This window comes from Pavona decussata, unplaced genomic scaffold (genome assembly GCF_977016875.1).
Source record: "Pavona decussata unplaced genomic scaffold, jaPavDecu1.1 SCAFFOLD_157, whole genome shotgun sequence".
Classification (NCBI taxonomy): Eukaryota; Metazoa; Cnidaria; class Anthozoa; order Scleractinia; family Agariciidae; genus Pavona; species Pavona decussata.
The window spans coordinates 972,501-999,049 of NW_028145569.1; the positions used below are offsets into that span (position 1 = coordinate 972,501).

General features: G+C 34.3%; 1 protein-coding gene and 1 pseudogene across 2 annotated transcripts in view; both read right to left on the reverse strand.

Annotated features, from left to right (window-relative positions):
• LOC146465098 (uncharacterized) overlaps positions 1–26,549 on the reverse strand; it is a 92,015-nt pseudogene that overhangs the window by 24,750 nt on the left and 40,716 nt on the right. The window lies entirely within an intron of this gene.
• LOC146465100 (uncharacterized) overlaps positions 26,110–26,549 on the reverse strand; it is a 36,246-nt gene continuing 35,806 nt past the window's right edge. The window contains exon 6 of the mRNA XM_085128996.1: positions 26,110–26,529. Within this exon, the coding sequence (XP_084985122.1) occupies positions 26,110–26,529 (420 nt within the window). The remainder of the gene's footprint in view (positions 26,530–26,549) is intronic.

Below are 26,549 nucleotides of genomic sequence, written 5' to 3' on the forward strand. Positions count from 1 at the left end.
GCTACCACTCACCTAGCGTGCATGCAGCAGTGACCGCGTCATATCACGTTTTCGTTTCTCGGAGAAAAGCGCTTAAAAATTGTTTTGCTCCCTAATGTTTTCCTTCTTCGCCTGTGAAAAGTTGTGAACAGCTTATTCGACAGAGGACAAGACTACGTTTGTGGTTCGGCTCAAAACAGCCAGAAAAGAGGAATTTGGTAAAGGTCACATGTATTCAGGTTTTATGTACACTGCTTCAAACAAAAGTATTCTTCCAGTTGTTGTGTTCAATTTAGTTTGTACATAACGTAATTTCACCAATCAGAGTTTGACAGCAGTTTCTAAGCGAAAACAGCCACGACCACAAAATGTTGATAAGCTTATAAAAAATTAATTAAATAGCACGTAATTTTACGCCCGTCTGTGATGCATATTTATACGAACTTAAACTTGAAATGCGTCGTATTCTTAGCAAAGGTTTACAATTTTCTTGCTAAGCATAATTTTAAAGATTCTCCACTTTATTACGTCTAGAAATTTTATTAACTTTCTCCTTTCCTTTCTACCTCACGGTTGTTTAATATTTGAATCTGTTAGCTATTTGCGAATGCTTTCACGCATCCTTTTTCCTTATGTACATAATTCTTCTTTGGACGAATTGTATCATATTTCTAATCATGATTATCATGCACTAAATTTTTGTTCGGTATTTTTCTTCTTCATTCTAGTACTGCATACTGTGAATTATTGCTTCAGATGTTACGTTCGTGCGGCTTGTCTTTATTCTTTGCTGTTATTGTTTGCAAGAACAATCAAGATGTGTCTTTCGGTCATTGAGATGGAACAAGCATCATTTACTGACAGCAGGGTGTCCATTGAAAAGATCACCCCACAAGCTATTTAATTCGGAAAACGAAGCAAGTGAAAAAATAAATTAAGTTCGAAAAGCGACTCGGTGTCGCTTCGTTAACAATGAAGACGAGAAGACTGTATATGGCATTGAGTTTGACCGTTTCTATACTAGAGGACGCATTATCCGTCTGTACCGAACTTGGGCAAACATTTGTTGTTTATCCGGTTACGCGTCTCTAGTATAAAGACGCGCACAAGATGCAGTATGCGTTTAGACGAACACAACGCACAACGGAAGATAGTTCGTCCAGACGCATAATGCGTCTTGTGCCCGTCTTTATTACAAGAAACGCCTAGCCAGATGGATAACGTAACAGACTGCATTATCCGACTGGACGGATTTTGCGCCCTCTAGTACAAAAACGGCCAATATTTGTTTAATGACTAGATAGTTTCCTGACAACGCTTCCGGTAACATAACCTATACAACCGTTTTAAGCACTGCAGGATTGTAGATGAAACGGCAAAATGCTGTCAGAGTCTGTTGCTATTCTTTACATTTTTGCCTGAGAGGTTTGGTCAAACAACATTGAGAACAGCAAAACGCTTGATAAACTGTTAAAACTGATAGAAGTTTGATCGACATTGAGTTGTTTTTATGTGAAGTTATTCGCTTCCGTCATACGAATGCAGCTTTTACGCGGGAATCGTCGTCGCGTTGCTTAAGACAGGGTAAGATGGGATTTAAATTGTGTGAGATCGGCTGCACAGAAGCTAAACGTTTAAAAAAAAGTACCAGTCTTGGTGTCATGTAAACCCCCAATAAGAGTTAATCACTTTCGAAAAGTTACTCTTCACAGCATTCAGAGGACGTTTTTAAGGTCAGATACGAAATTTTTTAAGTTGAAATTTGAGAGCTGTCTTGGGGTTAGTATAACTATAGGTAATCCGTTGTTTATCACTCATTTTCCGCAATCGGTTTTTTCCTTTCGAATCCCCCAGACAACTTCAGCCGGGTCGAATTGGCAGTCACCGAATTGGCAGTGAACAGACCCTAATCTATGAAACTTTTGACATGGACTAGTTAGCGAAAATTCATCGACACCGCTGGAAAGAACGCCGTAAAATCAATAAAGTTGCCAAGTTTGAGAGTGAAATGTTGAAAACTAACTAAGGTATGCATCCGCAAAGTCGGGTGATTTTACAGACGTTTGCATGGAGGAGGCAAGTTTGTGTCTACTCTACAAATGTCTATAAAATTTCGCGACTTTCAAGAGCTATATCTTCGCTCGCTTCTGACATATCACTTTCATACTTGACAAGTTTCCGTATTTTAAGGCGGTTCAGTGTCGAAGGATATTCGCTAACTGGTCCTTATTAAAAGCTTTATAAAAAAAGTGGGTCTATTGGTAGACAGCTTAAGTCTAGTAAGCGTAGCGATCATGACACGCTATCTACCCGTAAGTGAACACTGAGATGCATATTGTTATTGATATCCGTACCTGTCCTGGTTTCCAGCTAGTTGTCTTTGCTGCCTGGCTTAATTTGGCTTTCACCTTGTCGATGGATTCTTCGTCCAACCCAAATTTCACCATCTTGTCAATTGTCTCCAATATCTCTACAATGCTGTGTATTTTACCAGTGACCGCCGTACTAGTAAAAGGCTGGGGTTAACTGAGAGACGGAAGCCTACTGCGACTACATACGCATCTGTTACTACTAGAACGCTTTGAATATGGAGATAATGGTTTGGCGAAGCAGTGGAGATAAATCGATTTGTCTTTTACGTACGCAAAAGTATTCAGATAAAAGATGTCACGCAAGGTAGTTATGGAGATGAATAAGGAAAGAACACGCAAATTAATAAATGGCACACGCAATATATGGCACCATGTACAAATTTAACTCTCAAGCGATGGCTGATTGAAACAGCGAACTTCTGTCGAGCTTAAAATTTTTCTAAATTCTGCAAAACACAAGTAAAACACTTTTGTATCGCTATTTCGTGACGCCAAATATTGCGTGGAGGAAAAACAAATACACAACTTGTCACTGGTTTGACCGGTTTTACCAGTTTCTTGAACTATTTCCGTGAATCTTTTTGTCACGCGTCGCAGCAATTATTGTTGTTTGAATTGAGTCAGAAAGCTATCATGTTACGTTCCGAGAAAATAAGCCTTTCGTTCTTCCTTATAATCTCAAGAAAACAATATGCAATATGGCGTTGCACAAACCACAATAGATTTTGAAATGTATTGGAGCAACAGATCAATAGAAACGTTCCTGTGTTAAGTTGTTTGGCCGTAATGAACGTTAAAACAATGGATTGTCCACGGCCACGGTTCTTCCAAAATGAATTGCAGCACTATTGTTACCACTTTTCATTTGAAGATGACAAGGTTTCGTTACCTGGCAACCATTTAACCCCACAATAAATAGCTTTGTCTGGGTTCAACCATGCAAGTGTTTTGCATGAAATGATGAATTTCTCGGAAAGATGATTGAATTGCGGACAGACAAACAAACAAACAACTTTCTATTCATAAACGAAAATATTTAAGAGTGTCCACTGTTTGCACTTGAAAGTATCAGCTGAACATGTTATCAATTTCGGTAATTGGTTTAACTTGACATCATTTGGCCAAGATATTACTGAAACTCGACTTTCTGACTAGCCGCACCGTAGAAGAATAATTGCTCGAGGGATTCATATGCTGATTAACATGACGTACAGAGTTCCGGACCTACTCATTTTGAAGAGTTACGTAATAGTATATATAATTCGATACAGGATGTTGAACTGAAAGGTCTTGTTTTGAAGTTTCAGGTCACTTGATTCGTAATTAAATATAGATCATGTCTCAATTGATTGAGTGGTTTGAAAATGAGATTGTACTTATGCATTGCCGTGGGAGAGACTTGTTCCTATCTTGCTTGTTCTTATGTACTGCATAAATACCAATATAGTCTTTTGGAGGCCATGGTGGAGAGGTAGATGGATTCATCGCTTGATTACGAGGATAATTCTGTCTTTATCGCTTGATGTGCATGGCTATATTAGTGGTGTTGAAAGCGTTCAACAGATTTTTCCAAGAATTTGGACAGATATACCGATTAGCAGTCATTTTAATAGGATAAACCCTTGATCCCTGAAGTGGATCCAAAACTGCATCCTGCCATTCTCAGAGACAATGGTAGGAACATGTTTAATTCCCTTTCCGAGTAGCCTCCGGGAGGAGGTAATGACTGCGTGGGAGGCTACTTTCTCAGAAGCTTGTCACGGAATACGGGTCAATTGTCAATACGTATCTTCGTGATCATCACGAGAGGTAGGCTTTATTTTGTGCATGGAGAACCATGCAGCCTTTTTTTTCCCCTACGACCCTTGCGGATAAAATTGGCTTGTGTTAAAATTGACACTGTTAACTGACCTAGAAGCTGAGGTTTAATTATGAATTTATTACTTAACAAAGATTTATTACGCAGTCGTATAATGTAAGGCCATGATCAAATAGTCTTAAAGCTTCTTGAAAGCAGTTTGTGCGTGCTAAACACATCATGATTACATTACGCTGCCATAACATACAGCCTTCAAGTTAATCATTGGTCAGAAAGTTTACTTAAAATAGTAATTGTATCATGATGTATTGCTTTTCTTCAGTTCTCTAAATAACAAATTCGTAAATTTTAAACCCACGGAAAAGAAATTGTTCAATTTTGCTATCATGCAATTACCACTAATTCCAATTTTCTAGTTTTTTTTTTTCTATTTGTATTTTAGTTTTCATGCAGGGTTACAAGTTTGTTAGTGTTAGGCACTATTATGTATTACTTTACTAAAAAATGACCCTATACTACTACTACTACTACTACCACTAATATGTACTGTAAAACTGTCAATGAGTGACAGAAGGATTGGGTCGGAATGGATTGCAACTTTATTGCAGCCCAACTTTTTCTCAAGTTCTCGCATTTTCGTTTCCAAAATACGCTAGAAAAGATCATGATCTGCTTCTTTCAAGAATTCAGTTTGTGTTTTAGAATGATTTCGTAACTAACTGAGGACATCGTTGCATCATTTTCATCAAAACAGGTCAAAATCCCGGGAACACTTCTCAGTTTTTATTTAAGAAAAAAAGGCTTTTTCATCGAAATGGTTCTCAAACAAAATGAAGCTGTGTTTTCGATATCCAAATTTTTAACTTTCTACCAAATAAAGGAAGCGTGATTCGAAAATATGAAAGTTTTTGACCAACTAATCAGTCTGAAATCAAACTAAACTGAGTACGAGTAAGAAATTAGCAAATGGGACATCATGTGAAACTGACCGGATGTTTTGTTAAACATCCTGAAGCTGTTACTCGGAAAAAATATCGACTTGTTTAATAGAATGGATTGCAAGTAAGCCATTAATTAACTGCATGCAGATTTTAATTTTTCGCCAACTTAAAGGCTTATTTTCCTTACAATTTTTTATATCATCATGCAAATATCATGAACTGCCAAAAAAGCATCTATAAACTTAAACAAGTATCACACAAAATACGTTATAAAGCTAAAAAAGCTAAAATGTAACAAGAACGTGACATTCAATGGTACGCTTCCCCCTCCAATTCTGAGACGTAAGTTTGTGTATCAATCATTATGGAAGCTTCAATACAATCCTTGAGCAATGCAAGGAATACATCTCTTGCCAAAGGCGGATCCAGGAATTTTCGCTAGGCAGGGTCTAAATGTTTAACTTCATAATGTAGGCTCTATAATGGAAAACGCATGCCTTGTGGTTGCAACGTATCTACAACGTTATTCTACATCAGCAGATTGGTATTGCATGTAACATTAAAAGTATTTCGAAGATACCTTTCCTTGGGTGACAAACACTTCACCCAACTTTTCCTCATTGTCAATTGGGCAATGTCAACAACTTGGCGTAAATGTACTTACTCTAGCTAGGTCCTGCCAAACGTTTTTCGTTCAAAAGCAGTGAATTGTGGTCAACTAATATATGATGACCTTGGTCTAAAATGTGTCCTTTTTTAGAATGAATCGAGCCACTGCCTTGCAAAGGGTACGTTTGATTATTTGAAATCTAAATACAAGTTAGTAGTTAGATAATTGGGCGTATAAGCACACTTTTGAAAATTTCACTGAATTCATACCTGATTCAACAATGAACTCAAAAAACCTAAATCCTCGGTTTTTCAAAAACCTAAATTTTTATCCTCGTTTTTCAAAAACCTAAATCCTCACTTTCATAAATGACACCAAACTGATCCCCAACTCACAAACAATCATCGATTAAATCCAACCAACTCATCAATCGCTGATTTGAATGATGAATACAATATTTTTTAACACAAATTTGGATAAAAAAATAATCATTATGGTTGTTGTGTGTCTGGATGCCGTTACTGTCACGCGTGACGTTGTGTGACAAGTCACGAAAATGGACAAAACCCTAGACGTGGGGTGCTCGGTTGGCTGTTTACTTGCCTGGCCCCAGCCAGGTCTTTTTCCCGCCGCTGACAAGGCGGCTGTCCCTTCCCAGTTTACCTCTGGGACCGAGGTTGAGTCCTGGGACGAACTCTGAGCACCCCGCTGTAAACCAGTAGGGCCTGAGCGGGCTCACCCTGGAGGTACCGTCTACTGGAAGACATCCCACACTACTCAGTAATTCACCATCTGCACAAGCCGTCAAACAGGTTTCAGTCAGGGGCCAACTGACACCACCCTAAAGCTTCACCAGAGTTTGTGAACTAATGTAACAATAGCCTGATCACCTATATATTACACTCAGTTCTGAAATTTTTACACTTGTGGTGCTATTTTTCTGTATATTGCGTAATATTGCTTGATTTGGATTAACACGCATGCGCTTTCATGCTAGTACACGATGACACAACCCAAAGGGGACTGGACACTAGTTTGTTAATACCCGTGTCGGCCATTTTGTCGCCATTTTGTGAAGAGCTTGTGTTTTGATGTTTATGGTTCCTGTTTTGGGATTTTTGGACATTTATTTCTCCACTTTCATCGTTCTGATGTTTGTAGACGCTTTTTGAGGTAAGAATATCATTTATCTTGCACACAACAATAGATTTTTTTATTGGATCGACACTCTATCGAATATTCGTGAGGCCGTGAAATGAGCTTATTTCTTTTTGCACATCGACTAAATCCTTGATTGGGATCCAAGAGTTGAAGGCATCATTGTATCCTTTCCACTTTACCAAAGCTTGTTTCTTCTTGTAATCTCTCCTGATAACTTTATCGATTCTGAATATCTCCTGATTAGCTTTCAATAATTCCGGTTCATAAAAGCTCCCTGTAATCTGTTCATCGTTTAGATCCTTCAGTTTATAAGTGATTGGTGTAGTGTATTGAATTTTATCGATAATGAAGACCTCTTCTGTCCAGTTTTCTGTATAACCTCGATCAAACAGCTTTCTTTTATACTTTGATATTCTAACCTTTTCACCAACTTTAAATTTTGCTTGGGATGACGATTGTGTTAAATTGCCAAATAGATTGAAGTAAACAGTTCCTTCATTCTTTTTCTTAGATGCTTCTGTCGGTGTCATTTTTATTGAACTGTGTTTAGTGTTATTATACTGCTTCAATATTTCAGGCAAAATATCCAGATACATTGTATTGCCTTGAGCAGTGAATCGTTTCCACATTTTATTTTTAATCGTTCGATTCCACCTTTCCACCACTGATGACTTTTCTTCATTTTCAGTCGAATACAGTGTAATGTTATGTTTTTTGAGCAAGTCTTTGAAATGTTTGTTGTAGAACTCTGAGCCTTTATCAGTCCATAAATACTTTGGTTTTCGACCCTCTTTGAATATGCTTTGAAATGCTTTAGTTATGGTCTCACCTTTTTTATCTTTTAATGGGACAATCCAACCGTATTTACTGAAAACATCTATAGTCATGAGAAGATACCTATTACCTTTATTCCATTTACTGAATTGTTGCATTTCAATAAGGTCAGCAGCCCATATTTCATCAATATTATTTACAATAACACGCCGCCGAGTAAAGTTACGCCTTATGGGTTTATGCAGCTCATTAGCTAATTTTTCTTGCCAGTTTTCCTCTTTACCCGACGGTTTTGACGTTTTTTGGAACCCCGAGACCCAGTTTCTGTTTTGTATTTATTGCATTTCTTGCCAACCAATGTCCCCATTGTCGTTCGGAATATGGAACAGCATCCAATGATTTAACCATCTTTTTATCAGCTTTTAATTTACATTTTTTGTCATCTTTGCAGACTGAATAATCAACATCATGTTGCATGGCTATTGCATCTGTTTTGCCTGTTGGTTTATCATATATTTCCAATATTTGCCCTGTTTTGGGGTTACATTTTACTTGATTCTCCAAATCATTGTATGGACCAGTGTATTTATGACCAGGTAATACCCAACCAGCTTTTGGGCGCGGTAATTTACCAATCATTTTGTGTATATCAATTGAACCACCGCTTTTGGGTCGTCCTTTGATTCCCTTTTCATACTCATCCCAATTTGGTGGATGCCAACCAATTGAATAATAGCTTGAACAACTTGGTGTATTGTGATATTTTTTTCCAATCTTTACCACACTATCACAAGGATAATCTTTGTATTTTTCTAATGTCTTTTTCCCAGCCTTGCCAGACCAAAATTGACTCGACAATATGCCAGTATCTGTGCTAAATGCACTTTTGGCAATGTCTCCAGATTTGTATCTATCAAAGACTTCCTTTGTTGATGGAATTAATGTTCCAACAACATCCATCGACTTCGATGCAACCTTACCTGGTGTACCGAGTTGTTCCAAAATTGTATTCAAATTACCACCATCAAGTTCTTTTCGGTCAGTTTTGTACCTTCTTTTTGGCCTTACTTTGGTTGATAATTTATCAAACATCTCTGATCCAGTCTTTTGAACAAAAGGAGTTGCTTTAGAGATAGCATAATCAATAGCTTTCTTCTGCAATTTAGGGTTTCTAAGTGCTTCAGACCCATAATATCGACCCATTTCAACTGCTTTCTTTCCCATCCATGGTATTGCATGTTGAATTAACATATCAGCACCAGTTGATGCTAAAGTATCCATTATGCCCGCCCCTTCGAACGGGCTATTTAGTTTCCCTGTTTTTTAACAAATTTGGTTTTAGTTATACCACATTCAGCACATGTACAGAAGAACATGAGCCGACCATTTTTGGCTTGCTTGTAACCTGAAGGCTGAACACATTCAGTTTCTTTCTTTTGTTTAACACAATATGATTTGACCATTTTATATCACTATATTAGATTAATTATCATCAGAGTCAGACTCATAATCCGTCTCATAATCCTCTGACTCAGAATCTGTTTCCAATGTACACCATAAACATAATTTTTCTGAAAATTCTGCGTATTCATCACATTTTTCACAATATCTTATATCAACCATTATACAAATTAATTAGTTAATTTTTTTAAAATATTGGATTATAAAATTATGATTGACACTTTGATTGTTCATGTCAAAATGTGCATTGTGGATTGTTTTCAATATACTTGTACCCTTTTGTCTCTCAAATAAATAATACAAACACCAATAGCCACATAATACTGAATCCCTTTCCTGGATTTCATCACCTGAATACATTAATCGTTTGCCACTTGTTGACATGAATTGCATAATTTCTTTTGGCATAATTAGCCCAAAACTATCAAAATATTCTACATATTTGTCTCCGTTTCCATACGCAACCCAATGTGTACCTGGTCCAATCTGTGAATCCAGGTTAATGATACCAACTTCATCTTTTTTCATCTTTTGTGGTAGATTATCTCTGCTGTAAATGCCTCTGAAGTTTTTTTATTTTGAGTTTTTTGACCCAATCAATGAGTTCAAAGTTACTGAGTGGTTTATTTATGAATTTCACAGAATGTCTCCGATTAATGGAATCCCCTTGAATGGACTGTTTTTGCCTAATAACAGACCTTTTCCTTTTTTGGTTTTTTTTTCCCCTTTGCCATATTGATCCCATGTACCGAAAAATGGAGGCGGCCTATAATTAACTGGTAGGACCAAACCACCATCTTTTTTGGTTGTGTTTGGAACAAAAACTGGGACCGATCTTCTGGATCTACTTCTATCCACCTGCAAGCCTTTACCCATTAATGCATTCAAAACCATTGGAATGCCAATTGAAGCCAATAATGTCCCCAAAAAACCTCCTGATTGTGTCTTAGTTGGTTTAATTACAATCTGTCCACCAGTATGTATTGCATTGACAATTAGCTTCTTTTGTGCTTCAGTGAGCCAATCTTTGTATTTTATTAATTGATCAATTTTGTTTTGAGGAATGAGAAAACCACCAGCTTGTCCTCTACCAAATATTTTATTGACTCCCACATTTGCAAGCCCAGAAAGTGCTCCAGTAGCTAATGGTCCAACTGCTTTTGCTGCCATTGGAAGTAATTTTGTGCCAATTTTGAATAATGATGACCAAAGACTGCCTCCTTGTTGTACAGCTTTTCGTATCTGTGTTTTGCTTATTTTAATATCTGCTCCAGTTTTGTTTTGCATTGCCTTTTTCAACCTATTTATTTGTGTATTGGTTAACATCAGCTGATCCGGACCAGTTAATTCAGAATTTGATAATCTTATTGTTATTGCTGAATTGTTTTTTAATGCTTTTGCTAGTTTATCTTTTTGCCCAATTGATAGGTTTACTCCATGTGAATGATAAGTTGTCATATCTTTTATATAACTAACGTTACATTAAAAATTTATTCCATTTATCGAAACAATAGTTTGCCATCCTTCTGGATGAGTTCAGCTTCTTGCTCGTATAATGTCAATGCATAAACTGAATATGCAGTTGCAGTTGTACCAGATAATTCATAATGAAATGTCAGCTTTGTGGTACCATCTTTGATATCCATTTTTTGTTTTGTTAAATCGAAATACAAGAATGGGAATAGTGTTTTGAAGTTATTGATATTCAACAAAGTCCCCTGACTGTATTCATTATTTGCATGCACATATTTGAGGACATCTCTGTAAACTCGAGTCAAATCAGCCTCTGGAGTGTAATGTACATCAGGATATTCATTGCCATTAGCCACAGATAAATGACAATTTAGCAATGTTCTGGGATCTGTTGATACACTAAATGTATTGTACAAAAATGGATTTACTGTTTGTGCAGCAAGATTTGCATCATTGATAATGAAAACAAACACATGTCTTGGCTTTGAAATACCACTTGTTATCTGAAAATGACCACTTCTTTGTGTTGATGAATTGCTTCTCTCCACATTTTCACGCAAATAAACCCATTTATGAGGCTTCAAAAATTGATTCATGTACAGTGATTGTCCTTCTGAATTGAAAGTGATTCGTGGTACAATAAGCTCCATTCTAGTAATCATTACACGACAATCAGCCCAAGCTTGCCAAATAAGATTGGCATCAGATTCAATCTGCAAATTTAATTCCAATCTTGTTGATGGTAATAACTCATCCATCAATGCTTCAAAGAATGAGTATCGATTCAATGGTATTTCTGTATTGACAACCACTGATAGACCCAAAAGCGCTTTTCTTGCAGCAAATCCTTTGTTGTACAAAGCTTGTGCAGGTCTCTCTTCAGCACTTCGGTTTGTATCCAGATAGAAAAACTCATTGGTTGCTGTCGATTGAGCATATCCTGGACTATATTCCAATAGATTCTTAATATTTACACAATGATTTGCATCATTACAATCATATACCATTTTACCATTCAATCTTACATCGAAATCATGTATAAGACTGTGTGAACCATTAACACTACCATTATGGTCTTCATCTTCAAGATTTGCATTCTGCATTGTTTGGACTTTAAAACCAACTGATATTCTTGCATTATACCAATCAAATGGAGTAACTTCTCCTGTGTTGTCAACAACAAAACGATAACCATCTTTCTTTTGTGACCTATTATTTCCTGGATTACCAGTATTCAATGGTGTCTCCAATGGAAGGAAGACATCTTCGTATCTCTCAATGTATTTTGGATTTCTGAATGATTTCATTTATACAGATATGTTACATTATTTTCATTTTCTCCTTCTTTTGAGTTTTCCACCGGATATCATCTGATTGACTCTCTCAGCTATTTGAAAATCAGTCAGTGGCTGCTCCATTTTTGGTTGGCTCATTGTCACTGATTTTGTTTTGGAAGGTTGTTTTTTGCTCAATAATTGAATTATTTTATCACCTGCTTTATTACCAGCAAACTCACCAGTTTTGGTGAGTGCTTTTTCAGCTGCAGTTTTGGCTCCTTTCTTAGCTAATTCTTTTGCTGTTTTTCCGAAAAGTTTTGATCCAACTGATCTGAAAACATCCATAATTCCTTCACCATGAATATGTTTCATCGCATAACGACCCAATTCTGGGTCAAAACGTGGTTTAAATTCACTTTGTCGTACCATATATTGATATATTATATTAAACTAGACCTGAGAGTCAAGCTCATGAACCAGTTAATGCCATTCAAGTCAATTGGCCGACCCAAAGCGTCAGTCACTGTTATCCCCATTTCTGAAATAATTGATTTGGAAACTGGACTGAATAATGCTCTTTTTGGCTCAAAAGTAAAGGGATAACTCCTTGTTAAATTCTCAGTGGGTATCATTATCAGTGTATTTGTGAATCGTCCATCACTGAGGCTATCAGTTATTATATCACAATTAATGTTCAAAACGTCAATATCATTGGTAATATTTGGCAATTTTGTCCCATGTTCAGTTTGGTTAATTAACTTTGGTTCAAATCCAATAAGTGCTCCAAAATTAGAGTTTCTAATATCAAGCTTCCATTGGTTGTCTAGCTCAATGACAACTCTATATGATGAAAGCACAAAATATAGATTGATGCCCTTGCTGGAAGATGGTTTATCTCCATTTTGAATTATTGATTGAGTGATATAATCATCAAGATCATCATATGAATACATTCCATCAACAAATGTGATTGTTTTCCATTTTGTACCATTATCTGGGCTGTATTTTATTGTATTATTGTTGTATCCTGCATTGACATTATGCCACGAGTATGTCATTGAAACTCGATCAACAGCTAGCTCATGTCTCATTGTTGTGTCAAGCTTCAATGGTGGATCAAATTTGATAATAAAGTCTTCAGGCCGACTTCGACCTATTTTTTGTCGGTTAACAGATGAAATATGTATCGCCCTTTCTTGCATATATTATTTGATTATATATTGTTGCAATAAATCAATGAGTTGTTTGTTGTTTATTAAGCCAAGTTGATTCAATTTATGGGCTATTTGTGAAAATTCCTCTTTGACTCCATTATTGCCAGCCAAAATGGATCCACCAAGCAATTCCATTCTGTCAATCAAATCATTAGCATCATTGAAATAAACAACACCAGAGCCCAATTTCTTGAATTTTTTGCTGGATTTATGGATTGGAATCTCACTGAGTTGGTTCAATTCATCGAATACCATTTTGGCAATATCACTGTATTTCTTCTTTGAATTAAATCTCTTGGTCAATAAATCGATTGTATCGAAATCAACCTTTTTGTCCATTACTTTGCGTTTATCTTTTTTTGCCACAAGTCTGAGTTGTCCCATTAATTTTGGAATATCGATCATGAGTCCACCATATTTCCCAGAAGATGATATTTTGTATGCATTTCTCTTTGGTTGCGTATAACCATAACCTTTTTTGATGGTTTTCATTGCTTCTGGGATTATTTTAATGCGCCCTCTGTATTTTTGCAATAATTTTATATCTTCATCTATTTTATCAACTTTGTCTTTATTCTTGGTCTTTCCTTGGCCCTTGGATAAAGGACCCTTCTTTATTCTAAGTTTTTTCAACATTTTGCCAATATTAGCATCGTAATCCTTGATGTCAATATCTCCTTGCATAGAGGCTTGGAGAACAGAACTCGGAGGTGCAAGATCGTATTGCATCAATTTTTGGAACTCATCATCATCAAAACCAGCATCCAAATTTGACATTGCTGGTTGATAATCTATTGGTAACTTTGATTCTGGTAATTGTGGTTGTGGTTTTGTTTCTGGTTGATAAGTTAACATAGCAATGTCTTCCAAACCTGAAGTCAACGCTTTTTGGTTTTTCTCCAATTGTTCAATCAGTTTGTCTTGTTTTTCATCAATTGTTTGTTTTGTTTCCTCTTGAGCTTTAATAATTGGTTTGAAAGTTTCTGATAAACCTTGTTGTAAATCTTGTTTATCATGCTTGTACTCCTTCAATGTATCTCTAACTTGTTTGGTTATCGTTCCAGCCTTAATCTTGGCTTCAGATAGTTGTTATAATCTTTGTAGATCCATTATATTATTAACTTATATTAGCTTATCTAATGTATTGATATACATGGAAATCCCAAATTATGACAGACATGATAAAAACACTAATTTCAAAAGATTGTATGGTTACATGCCAAGTGACACGTTTCGGATGTTAATATGTGGTAATTCAGGATCTGGAAAGACAAATTTATTGTACCATATGCTGATGAAACCACTTTTGTATTATGATAGAATACATTTATATGCCAAAAATTTGGAGCAACAAAAATACAAGGATATGCTACAAACATTGACTGATATATCAAATAGTGTCGGGTATAATGTCCTTGTTTGTAGCAATGATGATATAATTCCAGTAGAGGAATTGAAGGATGAAGATGCCCAGAAGATAGTCATATTTGATGACTTTATTTGTGAAAAAAACCAGAAACCATTGATTGATTATTTCATTCGTGGCAGACACAAGAACTGCTCTGTTATTTATCTGAGCCAATCGTTCTACAAAACACCAAAAGATATTCGACTCAATTGCTCTCATTTCTGTGTCTATGACTTTCCTAGCAGCAATGAAAGAGGTCTGATATCCCGTGAGTTGGGTGTCGAAAAGGATAAATACATTAAAGCAACCAAAGAGCCATTTTCATTTCTATATGTTGATAAGCCCATGAAGAGAATTAACAGGAATTTTTATGGAACAATATAACCAAATGATATAAATGGGAATATTCAACGAACATAGTTCATCGTCTTCTTTCACAACGGTTCCTCTTCAAGGAGCCGCTGAGCCTCAAGGAATAGGGTTTAAATTGACCCAAAATGGCAATTATGATATACAAAACAAAAAACTTGTTAATGTTAAACAAGGAGCTGATCCCAATGATGTTGTCACAAAGGGCCAAATACAATTGCTGGATAATGCTCCTGGTAATGTACAAGCTGATAAAGCAGTAATTTACAGCAATACTGGTAGTGTTCATACCAATAGTATTTATCTACAAGACACGCCAGGCGGTGCTGGCAGCTCCAATGATGTTCGATTATTGACTGAGCATCAGTCTTATGAAAACATTCATCTTAATATACCAGATTTGAAAAACTTTGATGGCCATGGTGGACGAGCTAAAAGGGAAATAATGGTTACATCAACAGAACAACATATTACTGGACGGAAAACATTTTTTGATATTAGTGTTTTAAAACCTGATAATAACGATCAAGCGGCGAATAAAAAATATGTCGATGATGAGATTAAAAAAATACCATCACCTGATTTGTCTACATATTTGAAAAAAGATGGCACTGTTGAAATGACTGGAAATCTGGATATGGGTAATCAACAAATTACTAATTTTGGAGCCAATATACAAAATACATATGATGTCGTTAATTTAGGTTTCTGTGATACTAAATATTTACAAAAAGTCTCCAATAGTGACCTCGATATGGACAATCATAAAATCAAAGATATGGCTCAACCAACTGATGATAACGATGCTGTTAATAAACACTACGTTGATCATAACTTTCTCAACAGGTTAACACTCAATGCTCTTGGTGGTAAATTAGATATGAGAGGTCATAAAATAATCGTTCTTGGAAATCCTTCCAATCCCAATGATGCTTCCACTAAAGCATATGTTGATACAGAAATAGCTAAAATACCATCTGTTGGAAGTGATTTGAGTGTATATTTGAAAAAAGATGGAAGTGTTGCAATGACTGGAAACCTTGATATGAATAATAAACAAATCAAAGATATGGCTCAACCAACTGATGATAATGATGCTACTACCAAAAAATATTTTGATGACAAATTGGAGCAAAGTCATCTTGTCAGCAGCCATAAAACAAATGAATTCAAATATCTTACAGATACCGATGAAAGCAGTTCAGAATATAATATCACAGTGTATGGAATAGCTGCTTTCAATCAATCCCCACATCACAATAAAAAAGCTTATGATATCACATTGATTAAAGACAGTGGAAGTAATGATTACAGATCAAGGATAGGTTTCAATATTTATACTCTTGCTATTGGAACATACACAATTGTGTTTGAATTCTACCCACCAGAAATGACTAATATTCAATTATCATGTGATGCTTCTGAAGCATACATCCACAAAGCTGTACAGCGTGATTTCACTGCTTATAGCAAGCTATTGGTTCAATTCAATAACAACAGCAAACAAACTCCAAATTACATCTATTTGACGATGCATGGAACAGCTACAGCGACTCCAGTACAATGTCATCTGATTGTTTGCGGTGTCAAAGATTGGTCAGATAGCGTTTATCCAGGAGTTTATGACGGCTTGGACAATGTAATGTTTGAATATAAAAATGGAGATATGGAGATGAAAGTCAATTTGGATATGAATAATAAGATTATTTCTGGTTTAATAAATCCGTTATATGATTCTGAAGCAATGAATTTGGGTTATTTTACCAACTTATTCAAAACGAAATACACTGGAACTATTGCCAGTGGTGTTTTCCAAAGAACAAATCCAACAAATAATTTTCAAATCGCTGCTGATGGAAATAACTTTTTCAATCTATACTCCATTGTTTTCCAAAGCAATCAACAAGTTGCAAATGCACAAATTTTGATAAATGGGAAAAAACAAGGTGAAACAACCAACACTGACACATACCACAGAATCGAAAACATAATGAGTGGAAGCAATACATTTGATTTGCCCAAATCAACAAAATTTGTCAGTATTAGTTCAATATCAATCATGGATAATATTGGAGCAGGAACTGCTGTTAATGGAACTTTTGAATTGAAAGTATTATACTCTGATTTTTTTGAAAGATATCATGCTGACAATAAAAGTTGGTTGTCAAATATTGAAACTTCAAGTGTTGTTAACGGCAACATAAAAAATGGAGTTTTTGAAAATGTACATGGTTACAAATTTGGAACATTAGGCCCGGTTAAAATAAAAAATATTGTAATTAATACAAAAAATCATTACCAAGTTTCTTTTGTCGCCATTGCTAACAGTAAAACTTTAATTCCCATTTAATACAATTTAATATGAAAATTGGGAGAAATTTTGTAGCTACAAATACAACAATCAAACCCATGATAATTCAAATGGGGATTTTTAAAAGACTTCCAGGGTTTAATTCTCCAATTATAAACCAAGAAGTCACAGGAACTTTTGAAATTTATTTATCAACACTATTAATATAATGCCATACATTGAAGATGAAAATGGAAACCATATTCTTGATGAAAATGGAAATAAAATTGAATTCACAGTACATTATGAAAACTTAGAAGATGGATTCAAATACAGAGAACCAATACATCTGAATGATGACGGACATCTGGATACAGAAAACAGACATTTGGTGATAAAAGATGGAGTTAATTCAAATCATGCAATTTCACTCCAACAATTAATTAACAACAATGAGGACATCATCAAACCATATGTTGAAACACAAATACAACAAGCTCTGGCTCAGTTTAAAGCTCAACAAGCTCAGGAAGCTGTAACGTTTCTCAACAATCAAGTTGCAATGAGAATAGGAAGAAAAAGTGGTACAATACCAAAAACAAATTACACATGGATAAAATTATTGAGTAAAGATGACATTAAAGGAATCAATACATTGCAAGAGATTATTGAGACAAACACATATATCAGAAGAAATGACAGATATCATCATTCCAAATCCGATTTGGTGTCATCATCATTTGATCAATTGGAATTCTTCTTTGATGTGTCATTTGAAAACTATTATTGCTACTTCAACAATCATCCATCTGATTGGACAATGAAGTATTTTGTTGAATATATTAGGATACAATTACCTGACAATAATGACCACTAGGTCGTGGACTCCGTTACTTTATTTTATAAAATAACTAAATAAAAATATTGTAATCAAATTGTATAATGAAAGAATTGTCAGAATTGCAAGAACACATTCGAACATCGATGATAGATTTTCACCGTAAATTGAGTCTTCCAATATTGCCCAGACAGGAATGCAAGATAAAAAGTATCGTAATATTCACATATTTGCATAAAAAATATTACAACACAGGTTTACCTGATGAAGTTTACAAAGAGTTAATTCATGATGGAATCGGATTAATTGGACCTGGAGATGGATGTTTAACAGCTATTCTCCATAAATTATTTGGTTGGCAACCATATATCAGGTCTCATGGAATACTACATGATGCTTATGGTCAATTTTACAACAAATATCATCATGACAAAGGATACATGTACACCATTAATGAGAAAAAAACATATTCTTGGATGAAAAAATGCATGTTTTTGGGTCAAATAACTGGTCTCTATTATTGCATCAAAAATAAGATAACCATATAATATATGCAAAACAATTCAAAACAAAAGAAGAAATTAATAATTGATTTCAATCATATTTCAAATCGATTATCACAAGAAGAAATTGATGAATTGAAAGCTTATTACATGTCATATCACAAAAAGATGTGGATGTACAAAAGTGCATACAAAAGATTCAAAAAATGGGAATTCGCTGGTAATATTTCATCGATTGTATTTGCAACTGGTGGTATTGCATCATCGGTTGCAACCAGTGGAGCTTCATTATTGGCAATATCATCGGTGTCTGTCATAATTCAAGCTTACATGAAGCATAAAAAAGTTGAAATCAAACTTTATCAATGTCAATATGCTTTTCAAACTTACGGACATTTATTAAATGAAATAAAAGAAATAATGAGAAAAGGACATTTTGATAGAGATGATTTGACAAACAAGCTTACTCAAAATGATGATTTCATCTTGGATAATTCACCGATTGTCGATAAATGGGGTGATAAATATGATAAAAAATATCAGATATTCACTTATGTATGATTAATAATGTGCATGATTTTGGGGCCAATAATGTCCATAATTTTATCTCAATAAACATTGTATAATTTCATTGTTTTTTTGGATTTTGTCAACTCAATTTGGGAAGAATCAATTTTCATAAATTGCAATATTCTATGCAAAAGATATTTCAAACTGATTATTCTCTTTCGCTTGCCATTGATTTGTGGCAAAATTTTGTTTATTTCAACGAATATTTTATGAATTTTGAAATTGGTTGAACAACTGATTTCAATTTTGTTTTTCAAAATAATTTGATCTAATGTATGTGACAAATGGTATTTTCTATTATACACTGTTTTCTTGTATATTTTGAACAAATTGGCATGAAAATTGATGTATTCTGTTTTGAAATCCTCACCAACAACTTGTCCACAATTCACACAAGTCAATTGACCATAGATATCTCGAATGTTTTGATTTTCACAGCATTGTGGCATATTTGATGTTTTATTGGATGATTCTTTGTGATAGTTGCAAAAGAAGCAATAATCATAGCAATGCAGGGTTTGACAGAGAGATGATTCCACCTGCATGGAATCATCTTTGATGGGGATTGGTATGTGTCTGGCACCCATCGTACCATTCTTGTTATTTGTTTTATGGGGCATACACCCAACAAAACATTCAAAAATTGATGAAAAAATAGTCGAAAATTGATGAAAAATGAAAATTGAAAACCAAGTTTTAAACACAAAGTTTGAGGCACAAGTTTTGTCACAAATTTTGTTTACAAACGAAAATGTCCACAAGCATATGAATCAAGACCATTCGGATGTAGATATCGTTTATCATCAAAACATGACAATGATGTTTTGTTGATGGTGTAACTACCAAGTTCATGATGGTTACTCCTGATTGTTTTCATTTGGTGGTACAATTGTTTTTCATTAAACAACACATCTTTGTAATCAGCATGATTGATTTCTTGTTTTATTACATTCTTTTTGATTCCTTTGGCTGTTTTGCCACCATTGTTGTTATCTTTGATGTATGAATACATCTTGGATCTCAATCCCACAAATTCAGTAATGGGTACACCAGCGGCTTCATCTTTGAATTTTCCACTAACTTTTTTATTTGTTGCATCAAAATATTGGTTATCAGATGGATAATCCGAGTTATCAAACATTTCTTTTTTATTCCAAAAATCTTGATACACATCTTCGGCTTCAATTTCGTATGTCAAACTATCAGTATCAGTGAATAGTAATTTGGCTTTGTTACCATATTTTCTTTTGATAAAGTTGTAATGAAAGTCATACATGAGAGTCTTACTCAAATCAAGGATACACATACCAACGTATGCTGGTCGATTGAGAGTCAATTATTCCTTGATTTTGTGGACTGCAACTAAGTTTTCATTAAAGATTTTGCTATTGATGAATGTTGGTTTGGAAGTTAATTTTGATAATTGTTTCTCATTGGTAACTAATTTGATATCTTCCCGTTTTCTGATATTCTCCATTGTTTTCCCAAAGACACTATTGTTCATCAGTTTGAAGAAATCTTTTTCAAATGCATTCTTTGCATTAGTTCTTTGACGAGTATTGAAATCAATATATGTCTTCAACCAGGATGATTGGTCAAATGACAGAACACGGTGAATTTTAGTTAATTTGAGTCCCAATTCACGGTATAATTGTAAGTTTCTATAATGTAATACATATTTTGTTTTGTTTCCCAATGTTGGAATCAGCTTGCTGACTTGTCCACTTTTGATTCCAAATTTTTCTGCAATTCTTTGACAATAATCTGACAGCATATCTTGTGTCACTTTGATTTGTTCAGCGCCACATGGATAATCATTATGCAGGTCATGTAATTCATGAGGATATTCCAAATCAGCTTCCAATAAATATCCAGTTTTGTTTTCTGCATCAACTGTTTTCCAATTAATATTTTTTATTTGTTGTTTATTCAACCATTTAAAATTCCCAGTTGGAAGATATTGTGACATAGCCCAACCATAGAGATTGTTTGCATCCAAATACATGAGATATTTGCTTTCTTCATTGGGATTCCAATTTTGCATGTATTTGTTGTTGGCTTTACCGTATCTATTGGCTATGTAACTGATTCCTCCACGAAGGCCCTTTTCAACAAATTGATACATATCAATATCCGTAATGAGTTCCAAATTGACTTCAGTCATTTTCAACATTGCATCCCAAGATAATCCCGGAGATGTAAAATAATGACATGGATCCAATCTATAATATTCCAAACATGTTTTCCTGAAATTTTCAAATACATCAGCTAACAGCAATACATCAGATTTGAGATATAAATCATGGTATTCGCCCATGGTTTTCAATTGAAATGTATTCCAAACATTTTGTGCATGACTGTATTCTTCATCAGTAATATGTGTATTATTCATTTGACTGTAAAATTCATCTTTGGTTGGTAATTGAGTATCATTAAATTTATCAAAATTACTCATATAATCGTACGGATAAACTCCTTTTTGTTTCATTAATTGCAGTTTTTCACCTTTGAAGACTTTATTGGTATATTTGTATGCATCTTCTGGTAGATTCTTTACAAGATTGGCCAATGATTGATTCATAAACTGAAGACTGTCGATAAATACTAAATTATAACCCAACATGAAGGCCATGTATTTCTCCATATTATTTGGGATTACATTAATTTTGTGTTGTCTGGTTTCACCTTTTCTATCCACATAAGTATTGGTCTCAATAATTTTACCAATTTCTTGCATTATAAAATGACTATCATATCCTTTCAAATTATGAAATATTACAGGGATTTTGTCAGTTATTGTAAAATCCCTGTTACATTGATTATGGGCTGAGCCACGGAATTCGCCGTTAATATGACAATGATCTCTGACAAGCTTATCTGTTTTCTTGTATTTTTTACCACAAATATGACAAGATGTTGCTTTTTGGAATTTGTCTTCATCTTCTGGAGACATAACTAATGGTTTATTGAATTTGTATTTAATAGTTTGTCTGCAGTATTTGACTTCAGCAAGCATTGCCTCCATGAATTTGTAAACAGCTTTTTCTCCACGATAATATTTTATTGGTTTGGAATATTTGTCATCATAGCAGCAAACAACTTTGTATCCATAACCACAATCAGTGTGTTTTTGATAAGCTTCAGTAAAAGATTGTTGGTTAGATTGATTACAACCATGAATTGGTTCAGTAATTGCTTCAAAATCTGCATAAATCACGAATGGCGCTTGCATTTGTTTATTATAATTTGTGAATTTTATTTTTGAGCCAACTTCAGGCATTTTGATTGATTGTTCACCATTGATTTCAATACATACTTCCTGATGCTTGTTTAAAACTCGTTCTGATGAAAAACATTGCAAACAATGCATACAAAAATGTTTTCTTTGATGTGATTTGGTTTTGTGGTGCATAAATCGATTAAAATCTTTGATAAGACAGTAATGTTTATTTTCATTTTCTGAGATTAACAGCAAATTCAATACATCATCAAACTTTACTTTTGAAACATAAATTGGGTAAGTTTGTTTGTTTTCATAACCGAATACGTTGATGTTAATACTGTTTTGGGTTTCAATTTTGTTGTATTGTTTGACTGAAACAGGGAATTCAATTCCTTGGTAATTCAATTTTTCGACAAATGATTTGTCAATTTTTTTGATTCTTTGTGGATTGTCATTTCGTGGATTCAAATGTCTGATGTGACACCATCGAAAGCATTCATTGTCTTTATTCTTGAGATTTATCAATCCATGTTTGTGATGTTGAAGTTCAGTTGGAAGTTGAATATAAGAACTTCCAGTAAGAGGCTCATATTTGATAATATTGATGTAATGTCCATTGATTGATTTAATTAACCAAGCTGAACCTTCACTAATCCATTTGTGAATATCATTCATAATTTGTTCAACATTAACATCCAAAGATTCTTGAAAATCATTGGCATTAGTTATTGTTTTTGGTTTACTATTAAAATATCCAATTCTGGAGACAGTTTGGTTTCCTTTTTGTTGTTCAAAATAAATTGTCAAAGTTTCAATAAATTTAATTCCTTTTATTTGAGTTAATAATTGTTTCATAAAATGAGCAATAGCTAATCTGGTTGAACTCATTTGAATCAAAGGATCTGTTTCATTTTTAATTCCAACTTCATAAGATTTTGTATATCCCTTGAATGCTCTTGCAACTTCTGTGATTTGGGTTCTTTGTGTTGGAACTGGAGCCATTTTCTTCATCCTTGGTGCTGCTTTGGGTATTAATTGATTATCAAATGATACTTTTTTCACTCTGGGTGCAGCTTTGGGTTTATCAGCAAATTGAATCGGAGGTGGAATTATGTTGTTTCTCGGCAAAGGTTGAGGTCCATCTCTAAATTGAACAGGTGGTTTGATGATTGTATTCTCATAATCTTTTACCATTTGTTTGACAGATTGTCTAGGCTTTGGAATTGGAACCATTTTCTTAGTTCGAGGCTTTGGAACAGGATGTTGTTTTTCAAGTAAAAGTGTTATTAACTGTTCTTTCGTTAATTTGGATAGATTATTTTTGTTCATATATGTTATAGATAGATTATTTTCAAAAGGTGCGTTCAAATTTTGTGGCAGATTAGCTAATGAATGTTGACTGCCAACAACATTCATGTCAGATATCCGTTGTACATCTGACGGGTACATTCTCTTATTTATTTGTTGAGCCATACGGCCTTAAATTCCATTTATTTTCATGAAATCTAAGGTCAAATATTGACATAAATTAATTAATTGAATACAATGAATCCATATTTTTTGCTTTCATTTTTTTAATCATTTTTGCATATGCTTTGTCAATAGCTATCTTATCCTTATCTGAAAGTTCAGAGTCGTAATCAATATTTGAATCAATATTTTTTGCCAGTTTTTTAACAGTCTTCAAAGAAGATTCCATTTGTAAATTAACAAGTCTATTATCATCTTTGTTTCCATTTTTATTAGAAATGATAACATTATCAGGTAATTTTCCATAAAAACATTCATAAATGAATCTATTTAATTTCATATTTTTTGTAGGTATTGGTGATTGGCTCAAAGTAATTCTTCGTGAACCATCTTTATTTTTGGACCCCATTAACATTTTATTAGTTTTAAAATTCATTATTTCACCATTTTTTGTAGAACCATAATTATTGTACAAAAAATGAAGATAAAATTTCTTACCATCTTTTGCAACAGATTTTTTTCTCCCACTCATCCTCTATAATTCTATATATACGCGTGCTATCTTTAAGTCACTTTAGTAAAAATAAAATACAAACTTTGTATGAGACAAAAATTCTATATCAAATATTGTTAAAACATGTATTGATTCAACAACATTTATAAACAAACAACATACAAAACACTAATCAAAAATTGTGACATATTAGCATTTATTCCAAATAAATAATTTGATAAATGTCTTTCAAATTTGAATCATAAGGTGGTTTTAGAACAGCAAAAACAACAACGTGTGGACTTTCAATAAATACAGTCCGTATATTACCATGAGATAGATGAAAATATCCTTTTTTGATATCTTCGATACAAGAGTGGTTAACAGCTTTGAATTTCATGTTTGATATTGCATCAATTAAAATAATTTTTGGTTCCGTACCATTTACACGGATAAATTCAGCCATAATAAATTTCATAGATGTATTAGAAGCAGGAGCAATAATTGCTTTATGATTTTGGCACATATATTGAATAAAATCATATATTTCAGTGGTTTTTTTCTGAGTGTAAATCCAATAAATGTCTCGGCAACCTGGTTTGGATGTCGTTATTATTTCTTCCAATTGTCCTTGCCAAGATAATGGTTCATATTTGTTTGCAGATGGCTTACTCAAAATATTACTCATATATTATATAATTAGATAATTTAATCATAATATAGTGGAAATTGTCTATCATCCATATCGTGACACATTCTGTAATACATCTTATTGATTAACCTGTTTTCTGTGCGTGTAAACTCACAATCATTGTCTTACATTGGTGGAAATTTCATTCATCTATTGACTGTTTGCAATTCTTCTTCAGAGTATGAGCTGTTAAAAAAGGCTTTTCTGGCTTTGTGCATGTGTTTCATATTTTCAGAGAATGTTACCAATTGCAAATTTTCAATTGAATTGTTCTGGCGATTGGAATCAATGTGATTTACCTGTATTTTAGACGGAATATGTGTCTGATTTACGGTCTCATAGACGAATCGATGAGCGGGGCATGTATTGTTACATCCCGGAGAAATTATATAATAGCCGTTCTCAGACAAACATCCTTTTCTTGGTTCCAATCTTTTTCGGTTGATTATGTAACCATCAACTGAGGCTCCGTAATTTTCAAATGTTGGATGAATAAAATATGTTTTATCATTGTGATCAAATTGGTTGTTCATATAAATTACATTAGATAAAATTGAATAACCGGTTTAAACCGGTTTTTTTCTCCATCATTCAAATCAGCGATTGATGAGTTGGTTGGATTTAATCGATGATTGTTTGTGAGTTGGGGATCAGTTTGGTGTCATTTATGAAAGTGAGGATTTAGGTTTTTGAAAAACGAGGATAAAAATTTAGGTTTTTGAAAAACCGAGGATTTAGGTTTTTTGAGTTCATTGTTGAATCAGGTATGAATTCAGTGAAATTTTCAAAAGTGTGCTTATACGCCCAATTATCTAACTACTCAAGTTCAAATTTAAGTAGAGGGATTCAGTGTCCCTGCAACGTGCTAATAGATTTTTTCTAAACTCCGATGAAATTGGCCATTGCAGCTTAACGTAAGTGTATCAACTCAAGCGTAGGTCTGGCTTGTCAAACGCTTCTCGTTCAAAAGCAGTGAATTGCTGTCAACTAATTTCTGATAAACTGGGTCTTAAATTTGTCCTTTCTAAAGTGTCAATCTAGCAACTGCCTTGCGAAGGGTATTATTGCTTATTTGAAAACTAAATACTAGTTCAAAATTAAACAGAGGGATTCCGTGCCCCTGGAACATGTCGCTAGATTTGTCAAACCTCCAGTGAAATGGGCCACTGTATCCTAAAAGACAGATGTAGTTTCGTGTTCTTCTTCGAAGAAAGACACAATCATTTTAGCTTCATTTTTACATGACTCGGCTGTTGGGCGTTCCTCCGGATTTCCCTTCCAACATTTCTCCATCAGCTCTTTCCAGCAGTCAGGAGGCGGCTTGCAGCCTTTCACATCTGCTGGACGATAGCCTTCATCCACCATTGCGAACAGTGCTGGCAGCGTTTCTGCCTGAATGAGGGCCAGCTTTCCATACCACATCTCCCACAAGATTATCCCCAAGCTGTAAATGTCGGCTTGACAGTTGTACAGTTTGGAATGAAACACTTCAGGTGCCATGTAAAGAGGGGTTCCAGCGAATGTACCTAGGATGTCCACTACTTGTTTAGCCAGGTCAACATCAGCAATCTTCACTGAATTCTCATTTGATAGCTTAAATGGACATAAAACAG